The sequence below is a fragment of the Stegodyphus dumicola genome, chromosome 3 (genome assembly GCF_044657685.1).
Source record: "Stegodyphus dumicola isolate Sdum_Otavi_A_Nest chromosome 3, ASM4465768v1".
Taxonomy (NCBI): Eukaryota; Metazoa; Arthropoda; class Arachnida; order Araneae; family Eresidae; genus Stegodyphus; species Stegodyphus dumicola.
In genome coordinates this window covers 34431504-34448648 of record NC_140770.1, presented here as the reverse complement: position 1 = coordinate 34448648, position 17145 = coordinate 34431504, and the positions used below count along the sequence as shown (strand labels likewise).

The following is a 17145-nucleotide window of genomic DNA, read 5'->3' as shown; positions in this document are numbered from 1 at the left end:
GATATATATTTTAAGAAATTGTTATACTAGTTGTTGCTGTGCATGCGTAGTTCCCTTAAAGAGAAAAAGACTTTTTATATACAGGGTGATTATAATTAAAGTTTAAGTTTCAAAACGCTATAAAAAAAGAACCACTGATGAAAATGATGTGAAATTTGAAAGGAACGTTATTGAAGAAGGCGGAAAGCGTATGGCAGAAGAAAAAATTTAGTTTTAAAAGTTAGCAACAAATGGCGCTGTAAGCGGGAGAATCACGACGAGAAACGAGAAATGATTCGTAAAACAACGGCTAAGGTGGAAGTTACACATTAAAACGCATTGACAAATTAGAATTGTTGAATAATTTTATTTGCATGACTGTACATATCACATCGAAAGGGACAAATCGGTTTCAAGAGTTTTGCGGCGACATACCGCATAAGAACCATTCATCAAAGCAGTTCGGAACTGTCACGAGACTTGCGCAAAACATGTTCAATATGGTGTCCACCGTTGTGTGCAACAAGTTGAAAGCGACAAACAGCATGTTCCACAACAGATCGCAGTGTCTCCGGGGTGATGTTCAGAATGTGTTGCGAAATGCGTGCCTTTAATTCCGCTAAATTTGCAGTTGGAGCACGGAACACAACATCCTTAAGATATCCCACAGCCAGAAATCACACGGAGTAAGATCAGGCGATCGGGACGGCCAGGCTGTAGGGAAATGACGGCTGATAATTCGAGCATTTCCGAAATGGCGCCTCAGCAGCTGCTTCACGGGATGTGCAATGTGCGAAGGAGCGCCATCTTGCATAAAAATGATTTCATCCACACATCTACGTTGTTGCAGAGCTGGAATCACGTGGTTGCGCAAAATCGACGCATACCTCTGACCAGTGACGGTTGCGATAACAGGACCGGAAGCACCCGTCTGCTCGAAAAAATATGGTTGTAGGATGAACGATGCCGTAAAGCCACACCATACCGTGACCTTTTCAGGATGAAGTGGTACGGGGTGCGTTGCCAGTGGATTTTCTGTTGCCCATATTCGACAATTCTGGGTATTCACGTATCCTATCAGATGGAAATGGGCTTCATCTGTCCACACAATTTTCCACGGCCATTCATTATCCACTTCCATGCGAGCCAGGAATTCTAACGCAAACGTCTCCCTAGCTGTCAAGTCAGACGGAAGCAACTCCTGCACATGGCCAATTTTGTACCGATAGCATTGCAGGATGTTTCGTACAATTTTCAGCACCGCGCTCGTAGGCCTGTCCAATGTTCAGGCAATTTCTCGTGCACTGCACGGTTGCACACCACCGGCCGACCCCTCTTGTGATGCTGTGGCCACTTCTTCAATTACCGTCGAATGCACTCGTTTTCTCCCTCTACCAGATTGCACATCAAACGAACCTGCCGTTTCGAATTTTTGCATCATTTTCTTTAGACCTACGACACTCATTGGACCAACGCCTTCTTTTATACCCTTCAGTGTCCTGAATTTTTGCAGAGCTACTCTTGCACAATCATCATTCTTGTAATACAGCTTTACCAGCAGACGCGATCCTGCAGTGAAACACCCATGGCGAACGTCTGAGACGCGAAATGAGGAACAGCCTGGTACCTGGCGGCTTTATAACACTGAAATGTAACTAAAATTTTAATTTACGTCTTTTTCCGCTTGCAGTGCCATCTGTTGCTAACTTTTGAAACTAAATTTTTTCTTCTGCCATACGCTTTCCGCCTTCTTCAATAACATTCCTTTCAAATTTGACGTCAGTTTCATGAGTGGTTCTTTTTTTATAGCGTTTTGAAACTTAAACTTTAATTATAATCACCCTGTATATATTTTTGAATTTTTCATAATATTTTTTTCCATTATTTTAAAATTTACGTTATATATTCTATTATTATTTATACTTCTTTTATACTATTTCATCTGAATTTCTGGGGGTGAGGGAGAATTACAGTTCCTTCCTTTAAAAAATAGCTACATGCACTATTTTTCACACGTTTATTTGCTGTTGTTTGACTTATATCTCACAGTAACATCAGAATAAATCAACGAATTTTATCGTACGGATGTGCGCAGGATTGCATCTGTCATTGGCACTGGCCTTGGAAACCTTACAGATGACAATGTCCAGTTCAGTTCCACTCTTGAAGAAGAATCCTTCGTGAGACAGACACTTTTTCTTGAATCCGGGAAGTGATTCCGAGCACATTGGAATACAGGCTTTCTCGCAGTTGCCACTTCGCAAACCATAAATTAACTTCTGATCATTGAACTCCAAAATCCAACTGCTTCATGCAAATTCGCTAGGGAGTATGGTTATTTCTGTCTGAAAGCACTACACAGGCTTCTGCATTTGGACTTGTGCTGACACGTTTTATTTTCGGTGCTTTTATTTTTATAGTAACATGCATAACTTGTTAAATTACCAGTACCTAAATTTTCATATCATGAAATATGAAAGAAATTCAAATTCATCAGACAGTAAGGTGTGTTACAAAAATTAAAGCCATCAATTCTAGAAATAGTGCACAATCAAAGAGTACTACATGATTACGTAATACTTTAAGCCTACATCGCATTACGGGGTACTTTACTACAGACTTGAATTTTTTAATCACTTTAATCCATCCGAAATCTCATGAATGCATAACTGGAAGATAAGATTTCTCAGCTTTTTAGTCATTTGACGTCTGACATCTCAAGGATGCAAAAGGTTAAGGTTTTAGCGCCCTTGCTTTTGGTAACTTGTTTTATCTTTGTTCTTTCGTTCTTCGGGCATTTCACAAGATCCTTTCAATAACTTCACGCGCTTCTTCTGTAAAGGCAACTTTGCGAACCAAATCTGTAACAAGAAGAACGAGCGAAATCTTAGAGAAATTAAATTATTAACTTATTTAGAATGTATTATTTTTTAAAAAGGAATCCAGAATAAATAAATTTCGAAAAGATGAAATGAACTAAAAATATGGCTTTTATTACTCAAGCATATAGTCAATCCCGTTATAACGAACGGGCTTCATATCTTACGAAACCATACAGCTGCTCGACAGAACTCTATTCAAGTATAAATGCTTTCCAAAGTCGAATAGGGATTTTGCTTTTTTAGCTCTTTTGCAAGACATAAGACATTGTTTGCAAAGGTTATTAAATTTTTGGGTTGCAGCCATGACATGCCGTGGGGGAAATGATTGTATTCTGTCTGGACAACAGAGAGCGCACGTAGGGGACAAAATTACCTTTCTTTTTCCCATTTTGCAAAAGAGCAAAATTCTCACACATTTTTTTACCAAACTTTCTGCGCTCTGTTTATATGCCGAAAATTCATCCGCATTGCGAGTTGTAAACGTAAAGCTTACTAATTGAATTTATTTATAAACGTAAAGCTTACTAATTGAAGATAAGGTGAACATTATCCGAAAAACGCAAAATCGATGTAACCAAATCGATATCTCCCAGACATACCGTTAATTCAAATCGAAACCGTACGTACCAGATGAAAAAAATCAAAACTCTAATTTTCGCTTATGGGAAAACATTTGGGTACGAGAAAAAAAAAAGCTGAGTAACGTGAAGCATAGGGAATGTTGAAGAAACATCGCTGAAATGGTTCGCAAAGAATGAAAAATAATAACTGCAGTTAAATCTTCACATGAATTTTTTTAAATTAGATTATTATTGACTTCTTTTGATAGATGTGACAACGTTAATCAGTTTTTTTCTTTATCACCCTTCAATTTTACACATTTTTGTATAATAATCCATTTGTATTATCGGATCGGACATAAAGAACCAAATTTCTGATTCCTGAAATTCGTTATAGCAGGGTTCGGCTGTAATGTACACTCATGTCCATAAATTAAGGATAATTCGGAGTCATGCGGAAATCGAACTCTAAAATAAATATATCACCTGTAAAATCACTACACACATCTTCAAGAATCGTGTGCAAATTTCAGGAAGTAACCAGATGACACAGATGGTACGTCACAATGACGAGAGTGTAAGAGAGTGATATATCAGGAATATAGGCAAAGAAGTAAAATTGTTCGCAGGCGCTTTATAAGCATTTCAGTGCAATAACCGAATAGTTATGACACAAAAGACGCATTTGGATGATTTTTTACGTGGTAGAATTATCGGCTGTCTGAAATGTGGGCGTACCCAACTGGAAGTATCAGACGAACTTGAAATTGCCCAGAGTGTCTTCTCCAGGCTTTGGCACGATTCCAAGATGATGGTAATGTGAGTAGACGTTAGAGCACAGGTCGCCCCAGAGTTACAACGCCGAATGAGGACCGGTATTTGGCAGTTACTGCCAAAAGAAACAGGCGGAGCACAGCCTCAGACCTGCTTCGTCAGCTCTCTTCAGCCACTGGTACGACAATTTCAAGGCAGACCGTGTATATATTCAAGGCAGACCGTGTTCAAGGCAGACCGTGACGCTTAGGGCAGATTGGTCTATATGCTCGTAGACCTGTCAGATGCGTTCCACTTACTGCAACTCACTGTCGCCTGCGGTTAGCCTGGAGTAGAGAGCATGCATTGTGGACACCGCAACAGTGGGCTTGTGTGATGTTTTCCGACGAGTCCAGGTTTAGCTTGCAGTCTGATTCTCGCCGGACTTTCATATGGAGAGCTCCAGATACCCGTTACCACCAAGAAAACATCATTGAACGACACCGTTACGGTGGTGCAGGAGTGCTCGTTTGGGGTGGAATTATTCTGGGTTCCAGAATTGACCTGTATGTTCAAATTGAAACCATGACAAGCCAAATTTATCGGGACGTCATTCTGGAACAACATGTACGTTTGTTTCGGGGCGCCATGGGCGCACAATTTGTGTTTATGGATGACAACGCCCGTCCTCACCGTGCAAACATCGTAAGCGAATGCCTTCAATCGGAGGATATCACCCGTATGGACTGGCCAGCAGTCTCACCGGACTTGAATCCAGTAGAGCACCTGTGGGACATGCTTGGCCGACGAGTTGCAGCCCGTCAACCTCCTCCTACATGTCTACCGGAACTTCGGAGAGCACTGCTTTTTGAGTGGTATAATATACCCCAAGATCAGATCGATAATTTGATACTCAGCATGCCTAGGCGTTGTACGGACTGTATTGCGTCGTCTGGGAGACATACAATGTATTAACAATCATAGCAAATTGTTTTCATAGTTTTTTGTAAATAGGTTTTTTTTTTGTTTTGTTTTTTTGTAATTTGCTCCAGGGAGAAAAAATCGCTAATTTTTTTAATAATATCAAACATATAACATCTTTTTTTGCTCTTTACCTTTTGTTTAATAAATAAGCTTTACAAATAAGTCAAATTTGTTTTGCTTCTAACTCTTCCTTTCCCTGATTTTGCATTATCCTTAATTTATGGACATGAGTGTACTTCATCACTTAAAAAACTCGATATTTCTTTTAGACTTGGAAAAAACGTTTTATATAGAATTAATTAGTTTTCTTCCGTGTAAGAAAGACCATAACCGAAAGCATGTCAAGAAAGATTTATTCGTGTTTTAGGGCAGAAAGAGATGGAATGCTACTGAGATTTTACCTTTTCATATTGATGCATGTTTACAAAGCAGATTACTCTACTCTGAAAATGGACTAATACTTTTTATACATGCACTGGAGGTCAGAGAGTTTAGGTTTCTATTGACAGTACTAGACGCCAAAAATTTAATTCATACAAAAAATTATATTATATTAACTGGACGCCTCTGGAGTTGGTCCAAGGCATCAGCCAAACGAAGTTTTGATGCCAATCTGTGGATCTATAACCTATAAATAAGTAGGTTTAAGTAATTCTTACCATGCAAATATAAGTACATATATTTAACAATTAAAAAATCTAAATTACCTTTTTAAAATTATGTAAAAATCAACACCATATTGACGTTAGGATTAGGTTACGTTTTAACATTCTTTAGATTAACAGATTCTCCTCGTTATTAACAAATTCTGCTGCGAGGTAGGAGGTCACCCAATGATCAATCGTTTTAATATTTTTGACAATGTTACGTTGTATTCCACAGGACAACACTAATGGTATGCCAAGTCATGATTTAAATAACATTTTACAACATAAAAGCTAGTAATCTTTTCAATTGATTTCATTTTTTAAATCGCAAATTAAGCACTAATAATTTGTGAATTTCTAATCTTAATTGAAGCAATTGCAATCACACAGCGTTGATATTTCCCAGATTAAAAAAAAAAAAAAAAACTATGGTAAGGATTTCAGACAGAATTTTTCACACGTTGTTTGCTGTATTCGATATAAAATAATATCATAAAATTTAATACTTTATTTATCACAGCTGGCTTTATGTCTAAAAAAAAATCTAACATCATATATACTTCTTTGGTACAAATGTTCTTACACTGCTGTGGCCATGCCCATGACCCTAAATATCATGATGAGTGAAAAAAAGGTAAAGGTATGTTTGCAAGTGAACTAACTGGAAACTATCAAATGCCAGGACAGGAAGAATTAATTCTGAAAGGCGCTATTTCCCTTCGCCCCCCATTAGATTATTCACGAGTTTGACGATGTAGTTATGATCTAGGTCAGAGATTCTCAGTTCTTTTCTTGCATCGACCCCTTTAAAAAGACTGATTGTCTTTACCGATCACCTTACATTTTTCTCTGTAATACACAGTATAAATATAAAATATGTTATAAGAGAAAATACAATTCTTTCCAATGAACAATCGTATTAAGTTATCAAAATGAGACTTCTTTCTGATTTTTGTCGATATAAACAAATCTATTTTAGAACCGAAATCGACGATAATCTTTCTAGTTTCGATGAGATAAACGTTTTTCCATCGCACTTTGTTCTGTGCGGCGATGAATATATATCAACCAAGCAAAATATGTATTTTTTGAATTTCATCAATGTGTCGCCGTAGGGTTGTCAGCTTCAAGGAGATTCTACCCCGGTAATAAATTGACTATAAAACGCTGCAATTTTTTTACCCTTGGAGAACAGGCGTACTTTTGTGTGAAGAAACACATTTTTGTAACTTTGATGAAAGTTGCTGTCACACAGTTACGCGAAAAGACAGTCATTCAAAGCTCTAATTTTCACAGTATTTATTACTTTGATGTAGAGTTTTAAAACAACATGAAGCTCTTCCTGAATATTTTTCACAAATAAATTATGCCTCTGCAAAAAAACAATGAACAGGCCAAACGTTAGGCATCTTATTTTTGAGATGCTCTAAAATGCCTAGACATTTTTCAACCATTTCTGGTATAGTGTTACAATAAGCTGCAGTAATATTGGACAGGGTGAAATGTCATACTGCTGAAAAAAGTTTTTAAAACAATGAAATATATCTTCTCATCTTTTGTATTTTCGAGTTTTGAGCTAGAAATTTCCTTTATTATTTCTTCTTTAGCATCACTATATTAACGACATACATCATTAAAATACTCTTCCTTCCGAAAGTCGATTTCATTCAGCTGTACGACAAATTTATTAAACTCTTAACTCAGAGATGATTTGTTGTTCGATAGTTTCGGCTGTTTCAATCTTGAATTGACGTTCAACTGCATTGCTATCGAGCGGCAGGCTTTTTACAGTTGGACACTTGTTCATTTTCATAATTGTAGGTATTACTTCTCGAACTAATGGTAATAATAAATTTTCACAAACTCCGTAGAGGTACCCTTCTTTTGAAATTAAACAGGAAATGCTATATGAAGCTTAAATTCCTTCTTGTAACTCTTAGACGTTCATGGTGCCGAAAATAATTTCTTTCTTTGATTTAACTATTTATGCCCTTTGATTATTAAATAAAAAATTATTTTTGAAATTTCAAGTACTCCAAATTATTTTTATTATCTGCATACATTACTGTTAAATCTTTCATTTTTGACGATTTCATTGCCTCGTTATTATTTTATTTTCTCGAAATATTATACGAAATAAAGCCAAGCATTAAACACTATTCAGAATTTGTTGACGTTTTCGTTTTTCATATAACATCGGTAATTTCTTAGAAACTATAAACTTAAATGTCGAATTTAAAAATGGTAGTATTAAAATTGATTTACCTCTCTTATAATCACACATGCATTTGTACAGTAAACACTACAACTACAAATACACTGTGAATATCATTATATTGCTGTTCTGTTATCGCTGGTATCCCTTCTACTATATCCTTTCTTTTTTTAAATCAGCAGCAGTTTCCACAATGGACGTGGTAAACACGGTGCAAAGATTTCTTCTCTTGCGGTTGTCTATTTTCAGTTTAAAATGCAGAAGAAATAAGGCAAGCAAATATTGTTTGGTCTCTCATAACATTGCCAACTTAGTTTAATTTGTAAAAATGATTTTTAAACATTCAGTAATTCAATACTTAAATAGCTTGGTATCTGCCTACGTTAAAAAAACGATTTCGGCGAAAAAATTCGATTTTTTTTAATTGCCCAATTTGAAAGGTCAGTTTTGTAGGATTCCGAAAATGGTTCATTTTTACGTTTGTGATAATTAGAAGAGAAGATATAGCCAATTAACTGCACTGGAAGTGAAAGCAGAAAGACCGGAAGTGCCATTTAAAAGGCTCAACTTAAAGGTAAACAATGTTGTTATCCGTGTTTTTTTTTTACCTGTTTGTGTGTAAAAATTGTGCTAAAACATTTCATTTTAATTCTGGGTACTTTTTTTGTTTCTAGTAATAATTATTTGCCTTAATTTTTTGAACTAGGTCTGGCAACATTGCGATTAGGTATAAAGACTAAGGTTGCTGGGTGCATATATAGCAGTTTTAATTTTTAATTCAGGGTATCTTGGATTACTTCCTGTGTTTGAACATTTAGGCATATCAATTGAACAAGAAATGATTAAAAATTACTTTGGATTTGATAACGAAAGAATAAAGAACTCGAAACGTCATTCATCGCTCATTTCGAAAATAGCCAGAAAAAAATTAAAATCAAATAGGAAATCAAAATTACTTAACTATAGAGATATGAAGGGTGTTATGTACAAATGTGGAGAATTTTAAGTGTGTAAATGCAACAGAACAGTTTTTCTGTTAATGTGAAATCTTTAAATGCGTTTTCTGGAAAACTAATTTTTCTAGTGTTTTTACATACAAGAAATGTAATTACTCAAAATGTTCTAAAGGTATCTCTATTAAATTTTACTAAAGTGTTTTCTATATTATTTACTAGGTTTTAAGCTACAATCTAAGTTATATTTATTAATTTGATTGTTTTATAAATATTTCTATATAAAACGATAAGAAATATTTTACAAAAAACTGCGTTTTTTCATGTAATTACACATATTTTAGTAAATTTTAGAAATATCATAAACATTTTAGTTCATAACACAGATGAGTGTTGTAGTAATATACAGTATAAATAAAATTGAAATATATGCTGTGGGGGAAAATATACATTTAACATAAGTGGTAAATTCTCCTAAAAATGTGCATAAAATTGCATATATTTCAAAAATTTATGAAAATATTCCTAAAAATTTACCTATTTTCATGATTTGATATCATATATTGACTAAATAAATATATATTTCATCAGAATTCTATGTTTTAAAAAAAAAGTGCTCCGAACGTAGGCAGATACCTTAGCTTATTCTTTGAAAATCTTTGGCATCTCAGTAGGAGGCAGTAGCAGTAAAATATGGTTTGTTTTCTAAAGTACAGTTTATATTAATATTAGATAAAAAGAAATTTTATAGCGGGGTGCTTTCAAAATTTTTTTCTTCAAATGGCAGCATTTAATTAATTTGAAATCGGTTGGCATTGACAAAATATTTTCTCTCATGATTATTAATTAATAAAACCTTTTGTAAGAATTATGTTAATTTTATTAACAGTTAAATTTTAAGTTTTTGAATTTTAAGTTCCTTTCCAGTCAAATTCTTAACTTCAACTTACTACTTCCGGCCAGAACGTACTTTTGGAATCTTGCTGAATATTTAATGCGAAGAAGCGGTATTTAAACCACGAAGTTACTTACTGAGACAGAGAGAGAATCAGAGTTTCTGAATTACGCGCGTCTGCCTTTTTGTCCGCTCTCTCTATCAAAGCTGTTTTTACGCTCGGCCGTACTCAGGCCCTTGTTAAGCTTCGTAGTAAAATAAGTTAAGGGGCCAACTCTAATTGAACCTTGATAGCTTTTTTGTTATACTTATTTAGTTAATCTTAGTTTTAGTTTAATTCTTAGTCTTTTAAGTTCAAGTCCAAAGTGCGGGCTTTACTTGTACACTCCCAGGCGGAGTTTTGTTAAATCTTATCGAAATAATAAAGGGTTAGTTACCCTTTTTCTTGTTGTTTCTTGTCATCGAACTCTAGCAATTATTCGCTTATCAGTTCTTAGATTTCTCACTTCCAACATTAACTTAGAATTCCAAAGTGAGGTGTTACTCTACACTTTAATAATGTTAATAATTTAATAAATTGATAAAGCCTTTAAAATAACCACGGAAACATTGGTTTCATCCAATATTAAACCTCTTTTTCTCTTCTTTAAAATTGCTTAAGTCTGTGCAAGTTAAACTGTTAAACTGTCAGGTAACTTTCTCATTATCAGTAAAGTTCGTTATTTGGTTCTTAATACCATCCTTGATCGTAATTCTTGGGGAATTTATAGCATTTTCTATCAGTATGGTTTGACATGTAACGACTAAAATAGAGTTAAAATTTTGCATCAAAGAACAAGAATCCTACATTTGAAAAGGAAAAATAAAACAAATTATTTTAATAGCTTATCTTAGTTGGTTATCCCGTTATAATTTTGAACAATTTTGTCAATCATAATTTCATTATTGCGAAAATTATACAAACCCCCTGCAGTTGTGCAATTTTCTTGAAGCTTTCCTTTTTCGTAAAAATTTACCTACTTTAGTTAATAACATAAATTCCGATTAAGTTCTTCCCAATGCTTTCAAAATTCTAATACCTTCGCCTTTTCACGTCTCATAAGTGTTTTCCTCGATAAACTTTACCACGTGCATTTTAGCTTTGCTAAACCCATTAATTTTCCTATAAATTTGGTTTTTTTGCCCTCATCTTTCCAAAATTTTTTGCTCTTGAAGAAGAGGCGGCATATTGAATCCTTCTTTGAATCGACAGAGTTTTATCGAAAATCACCACCAGTTTAAGGTTGCTTTTCTGCCTAATTAAATTTTTTACATTGATATATTTCTCTTCCAATAAGGTATAGTTTAAAATGAAAAAATCAATACAACAGTAAATACGTGCAACATAGAAAAAAACATACTTTGTACTCTTCATTCTCTTCAGGAGAAATCGGAATAAAGTCAGAAAGAAAATAAATAAATTCAGAAGCAAAGAGAGGTATTTTCTTTTGATGAGCCAATCTGCGATCAGTCAGGACCTAATAAACAGTAACAGCAAAAAACTTATATTTATACATTAAAAGCTTAAAGAAAAGATTTTTTTTTTCTTTATGAGAAAATGTCTGATTTTATAAGTATTTATGTGACAAAATTCAGTACATTACATTGCTACCGATTTTCTTTACAGATTTTATAAAGAAATTATTAACTGAAATACAAGGGGTGATCAAATAAAAAGGTACGAAACGACACGGTGGGTACAAATGTAGACTTTATTCAAAATATACACCATAGGCCTGAGCACAACGATCCCACTGATGAACAAGCCGCAGGATTCCTTGTTCCCCAGAATTCTTGTGGCTGTGACGAGACCCAGTCCTTCACAGCGTCCTTGAGTATGTCGTCCGAGTTGAAGCGCTTCCCTTTCACGTGTTTCTTCAGTGCACCAAACACATGGAAATCGCAGGGCGACATGTCCGGACTGTAGGGCGGATGGTCTCCCACTTGAACTTGGCCAGTTCCATGTGTGTGACTCTGGAGACGTGTGGACGCGCATTATCATGAAGCAGAACCACACCCTCCGTGAGCAGCCACGGTCTTTTGTTCTTGATGGACCTGCGTAGGCGTCGAAGTGTCTCACAGTACGCATCGGAGTTAATGGTTTTTCTGTACACCAGAAATTTCACAAGTAGCGGACCTTGAACGTCGAAAAAGACGATGAGCAACACCTTACCTGCTGATGGCACGGCTTTTAGGCAACATTTTAGGGGGAGGTGACGACGCATGCTTCCACTGCATGCTGTCCCGCTTTGTCTCTGGCTCGTAGTGATGGCACCATGTTTCATCACCTGTGACGATCCGCTCCATGAAAGCGGGGTCTTCCTGATTACCGAAACAAATGTTGCAGTAGCCCCATGCGCAGTTCCTTTTGCTGGTCGGTGAGCTGCTTCGGAACCCAAGCGGCACTCACCTTCCGATATCGCAACCTGTCGTGAACAATTGTCCACGCGGTTCCATAGCTGACATCCACCTTCACCATTCGCAATGTCACATTTGTCACATTCGCAATGTGACACGCCGATCACTTCTCACTAGGTCGTCCACCTTGTCGAAATCGCTCGTGATGATAGTGTTTGCCTGGCCTGGTCTCGGATCATCACCCACAATCTCACAGCCTGCACGAAAACGGGCACTCTATTTTCTGACAGACTTGTCAGAGACACATTTCTCCCCGTAAACTGTCACCATCCGGCGATGTATAGCTGCTAGTTTCTCACCTTTCGCTGTCAGAAATCGGATAACATCTCGCTGCTCCTCAGTCGTCGAATTTTGCAACGCGAACGCCATCCTGTCCTCATACGGACTGCCGCATCGTTTGGACGTCGATTTTGATAAGAGCTCTGCTCTCTCCTGCGCATGCTGGCGCCCGCGCATGCTCCGATACCAGTCAGAGATTCCAATCGCATCCCAAGATGTCTCGCTACGTTCTCCCATGGCAGAATGTGCAAATATTTAACTTTTACGTTTTTACGTCGTTTCGTACCTTTTCATTTGATCACCTCTTGTATAAAGACTAAATTCTTAATTATGTAAAAACAGATCAATTTTTTGAGAAACTCTTTGTGTCCTTCTTTTTTTCCCTGCCCTTTTTAAGAATCTACCATTAGAAGAAATCCTCTTTTCGGTGCTTAAATTGTCAAAATAAACTGTTGGCCATCCAAATATGCAAAACTATGAAGGAAGTACCCAAACATCATGTAACTTCCATCACGTGCAAACCACTATGCAATATGCAAATGATTACGATTTCAGCATATGCGCACATAATGGGCGACTGCAGCGCTCCTTGCAGTCCGTATATACAGGAAGGACAGATTGCCGTTTTGAATAACGTGAATTTTTCTATCGTTAGATTTTTTGTGTGTGCAGCTTTAGTATGCTTCGTAGAAAAACAAGACATTGTTCAAATAAGTTTTTGAGTTCGACGGCGGTAGAATCGTTGCAATTATCCTTCCGGGAAATCGGTTGTGGTGTCACACTTAGCCAAGCAATAGTCATGCGAATATAGAATCGGGTGTAAGCAATCAATTAGGGAATGGCGGATGGATAAGAGGAATTGCAACCGCCTCTACTTACCACTCCACCGAAAGACAGGTATATTGTGAGCATGGCACTGACTGGAGCGCACTGGCACATCATTAATCACATGAGAACGAATACAATCTGTAACACAACAATCGGCAACCAGCAATTCAATATCATTTACAGAACAATGGACTGTCTGCTAGGCATTCATTGCTTCGCTTACCTTTAAACCATAGGCGTTTGCGTTTGCTGTGGTGCAGTGAACGGCAGGAGATGAACATTCCAGTGGCATGACATTACGTTTTCGAACGAATCACGCTTCTGCCTGCAATACAGGCTATGGTTGAATTAGTGTCTGAAGATATTGTAGAGACAAATTGCTCGACTTTTGTGTTATGGGTCCTGCACCCATGTTATGGTGTGTTGGATGGTACAGGATTCCATTCGCGTAGCCCCCTATAGTGCGCATTCACTCTTACCAGCCAACGCTATATCTCTGAGGTTTTGCATGCTGTGTCCTTCCTTACCTTCAGGGCTTACTTGCGGCCCCATTTCAACAGGACAATTTACCAGAATGCTCAACGACCACAGGTTGCCCACAATGCTCAAGCTTTTTTCTTAGCCCACCATATTGCACTGATATTCTGCCGGCACGTTCTCCAGATTTGTTGCCCATCGGACATGTCTGGACAATGACAAGAAAACGTTTAACCCAACAAATCGCACACACGAGTATGAGGCAGCACGGGCTGTCAATCGCCAACAATATATCCAGAGCCTCTTTCAGTCAATCCCGCGACGTGTAACAAACGATTATTGGCAAATATAGGTCAGCACTCATTATCGAATTTCTCGTCTTCATCGCCTCGTAGAAGACTGTATTTCAAATCAATTAACATTAATACTATGCGTAATCTCTGAAATAAATTTGGCTTTGATATCTCTTGTCCTTCTTCGAGCTGCATTTTGATGGCCAGTAGCGTATATGCGATCTGTCAACAAGTGAACAAGATTTGCAATTAAAATGGGAAGTCTAATTAAATGCGAAATTAGATACTCAAAATTATATCATAAATTCTCTTCCCAACAAAACAAGCTAGTAATGCTAACTGTCAATCAAAAGATATGTATATATAAATTTAAATAAAATACATTGTACATTGGTTAGCTCAGAAACATGCTATTAAACAACATGCTTTTACATTACTCGGGAAATAAACCTCTGAAGAAAATGTAAAATCATTTAATTTTTTTTTTTCAAAAATATTCTTTTCTAGAATTTATAAAGTCAGTCTTTGCACAATTTCATTTTGTTCTTTGATGTATCTGAATTTTTGTAAATTTGCTATCAGTTTTGATTTTGACGACAAAATTATTTAAGGTTTTAAATTTTTTTCACTTATATTAATATTATGTAGCGATTGTTTATGCTATTTTGAAAGAATTTCCGTCTTTTCTCCTATTCGTTGTACCTAAATATAATTTTTGAGCTTACTTTTAATTAAGAATTTTAATTATATGTATATGTTTGTGTGAGTGTGTGAGACAAAAAATAAGTAAATCGAAATTATAACTTATACTAGCAATAGTCCGTTAATTCTTTACTTTAATCTAAATATTTCTCTTCTCCATTCTAAAAAAAGTAACAAGTTATTCTGGATTGTGTCATTTTGAGACTAATCCATATTATATGACTTTAACATAACGATAATGATGTAGCTAATTCGGAATTGAAATTTTCGGACCCGAATCCAATTCTCATAATAAGCGGCCATATTGGATAACTACGCACTTTGCTTCTATCTCTGTTCGCGCTAAGACTTTGCCTCGCTGCTTTCTTATTATCTCAAGAATATCAGATGTATAAATGTTTTTGAAAAGGCAGAATTAGTGTTCCAGTTTGTCTGTGGCCGCAAAATGTTTATTGAATTAAAAATGAATATTTAATCTGCCTCGACTGCGAAGTCTTCTGTCCATTATGGATAACATCTATGAAAGACAATATTTCTACATATACGCAATCAACAGTCCTACGTCATTATAAATATGTCTGCTATATATAGAGTGAGATAGATAGATATAATGTAATATATACATACATGTAAAATGTAATAATTCAGTAGATTATGAAAATCAACTGCGTGACTACTAAGATGAGAGATCGGAGAAGAAAAGCTTTCAGATTGTAGAAATCGGAGAAGATAAGCTTTCAGATGGTAGCCGCTGGTTTGAACACTTAATTTTATTTTCGTAATAGAACAAGCTTTGATACGCATAAAAAGATTTACCCAGCATCATTTATGACTGCGTGATGGATCCCACAATTTTGTATATCTTACATTCTTTAAAAAATGGAAGAAGCGAAGGAACAACGACGCATGTTTAGCACGAAGCAAGGCGGAGCAAGAGGGGAAAATGCTGCACAGTAGTAGCAGTGGTATTTATAGATTTGATTTCTTTGTTTAAATTTTAGATCTGTGAATGGATACGAGCTGTCGCAATGCAGAAGGATTACATAAACGAGCATGAACGGAAAGACGTAATCCAGTAAAATTATTATAAAAAATGTAGAACAGAAAGTGGTGATATCTAAATGAGTAATTAAAAAGACTATTGACAAATTAAAGTTAATAATTTTGAATTACATATTTTAAATATGTAAGGCATAAAGCTTATTGTATTTCGAAAATAAAATTATGTATTTAAATCAGCGGCCACGTCTGAAAGCTTTTCTTTTTCGGTCTCTGATTTTACTACCATACAAATGTTTCTTGAATTCTCAAGTTATCTACTGAATTATTACATACATACAGGTCATAATGTGGGTAAAATTTAATTAATGAATACCATTATGCTGTGTACTATTCTGCAAGATTAATTAATTAAAAAAGAAAAAGATAAATATAATTAATATCAACCTTAAGTGGTAAATTTTCTAACAAGAAAGCACAAATTAAAACAATTGAAAAAAAAAAAGACTTGGAAAACAAAACTGAAATAAAGGTAAATTCATAAAAAAATTTTTAAATTGACAGAAACTTAAATTAAAAAATAGTTAATTATTCTTTGGTCTTTGTTACAGAACAAAGGAAAGAATCATCAGCAGAACCCAGTTTCTAAATTACATCTGGCTGAATTATTAGAAAATTTACCACTTCAGGTCCATATTAATTATATTTATTAATTTTTCTTTCTTATCTATCTATCTATCTATCTATATCTATCTATATCTATATCTATATCTATATCTATATATATATATAAACTTCGGATACTGAAATGCGGATTATACATTGATTCTACATGAATACTATATGAAACCGTGGAAAACGTAAAAGGAAGTGAAATGAGTACAATTAATGTTTAATTTTATTATACCTTTTCTATGGCATATATCAAATGAGGAGCTGTGAAACCTTCAGATGCCTCACACAGAGCACTCAAGTTTAACTGTGGGCCAATTATGCATTGTTTGTTTAATATCATTTCCCTCCACAATGCTAGAAAATTTATAATATTATAAAATAAAAGTTGAAGCTTATAAAATTCAGCAACATTAAACAAAAATCTAAAAAACATTAGTATTATAAGAAACATTAGTATAAGAAACAATAGTATCAGAAACATTAATATTTTTAAAATTCAGTTATTATTGACATAAAAAACTTACATCTCGAATAATTTTTCCTAATTAATGGAGATAGAAAATTACA

The 17145-nt window shown here is 35.4% G+C and overlaps 1 protein-coding gene across 2 annotated transcripts in view; it reads right to left on the bottom strand.

Moving 5' to 3' along the window:
• Nucleotides 1–249: 249 nt before the first annotated feature.
• Nucleotides 250–17145, bottom strand: part of LOC118186397 (dynein regulatory complex subunit 11-like) — an 84874-nt gene continuing 67978 nt past the window's right edge. Inside the window, exons 17-19 of one of the 2 annotated variants that reach the window (XM_085812753.1) lie at nt 16811–16932; nt 11269–11385; nt 250–2840 (exon numbers count right to left, since the gene is read on the bottom strand). In XM_085812753.1, coding sequence (XP_085668879.1) covers nt 2721–2840; nt 11269–11385; nt 16811–16932 — 359 coding nt within the window. In that variant the 3' untranslated portion in view covers nt 250–2720. The remainder of the gene's footprint in view (nt 2841–11268; nt 11386–16810; nt 16933–17145) is intronic. The other variant, XM_085812754.1, reaches the window with a different exon arrangement.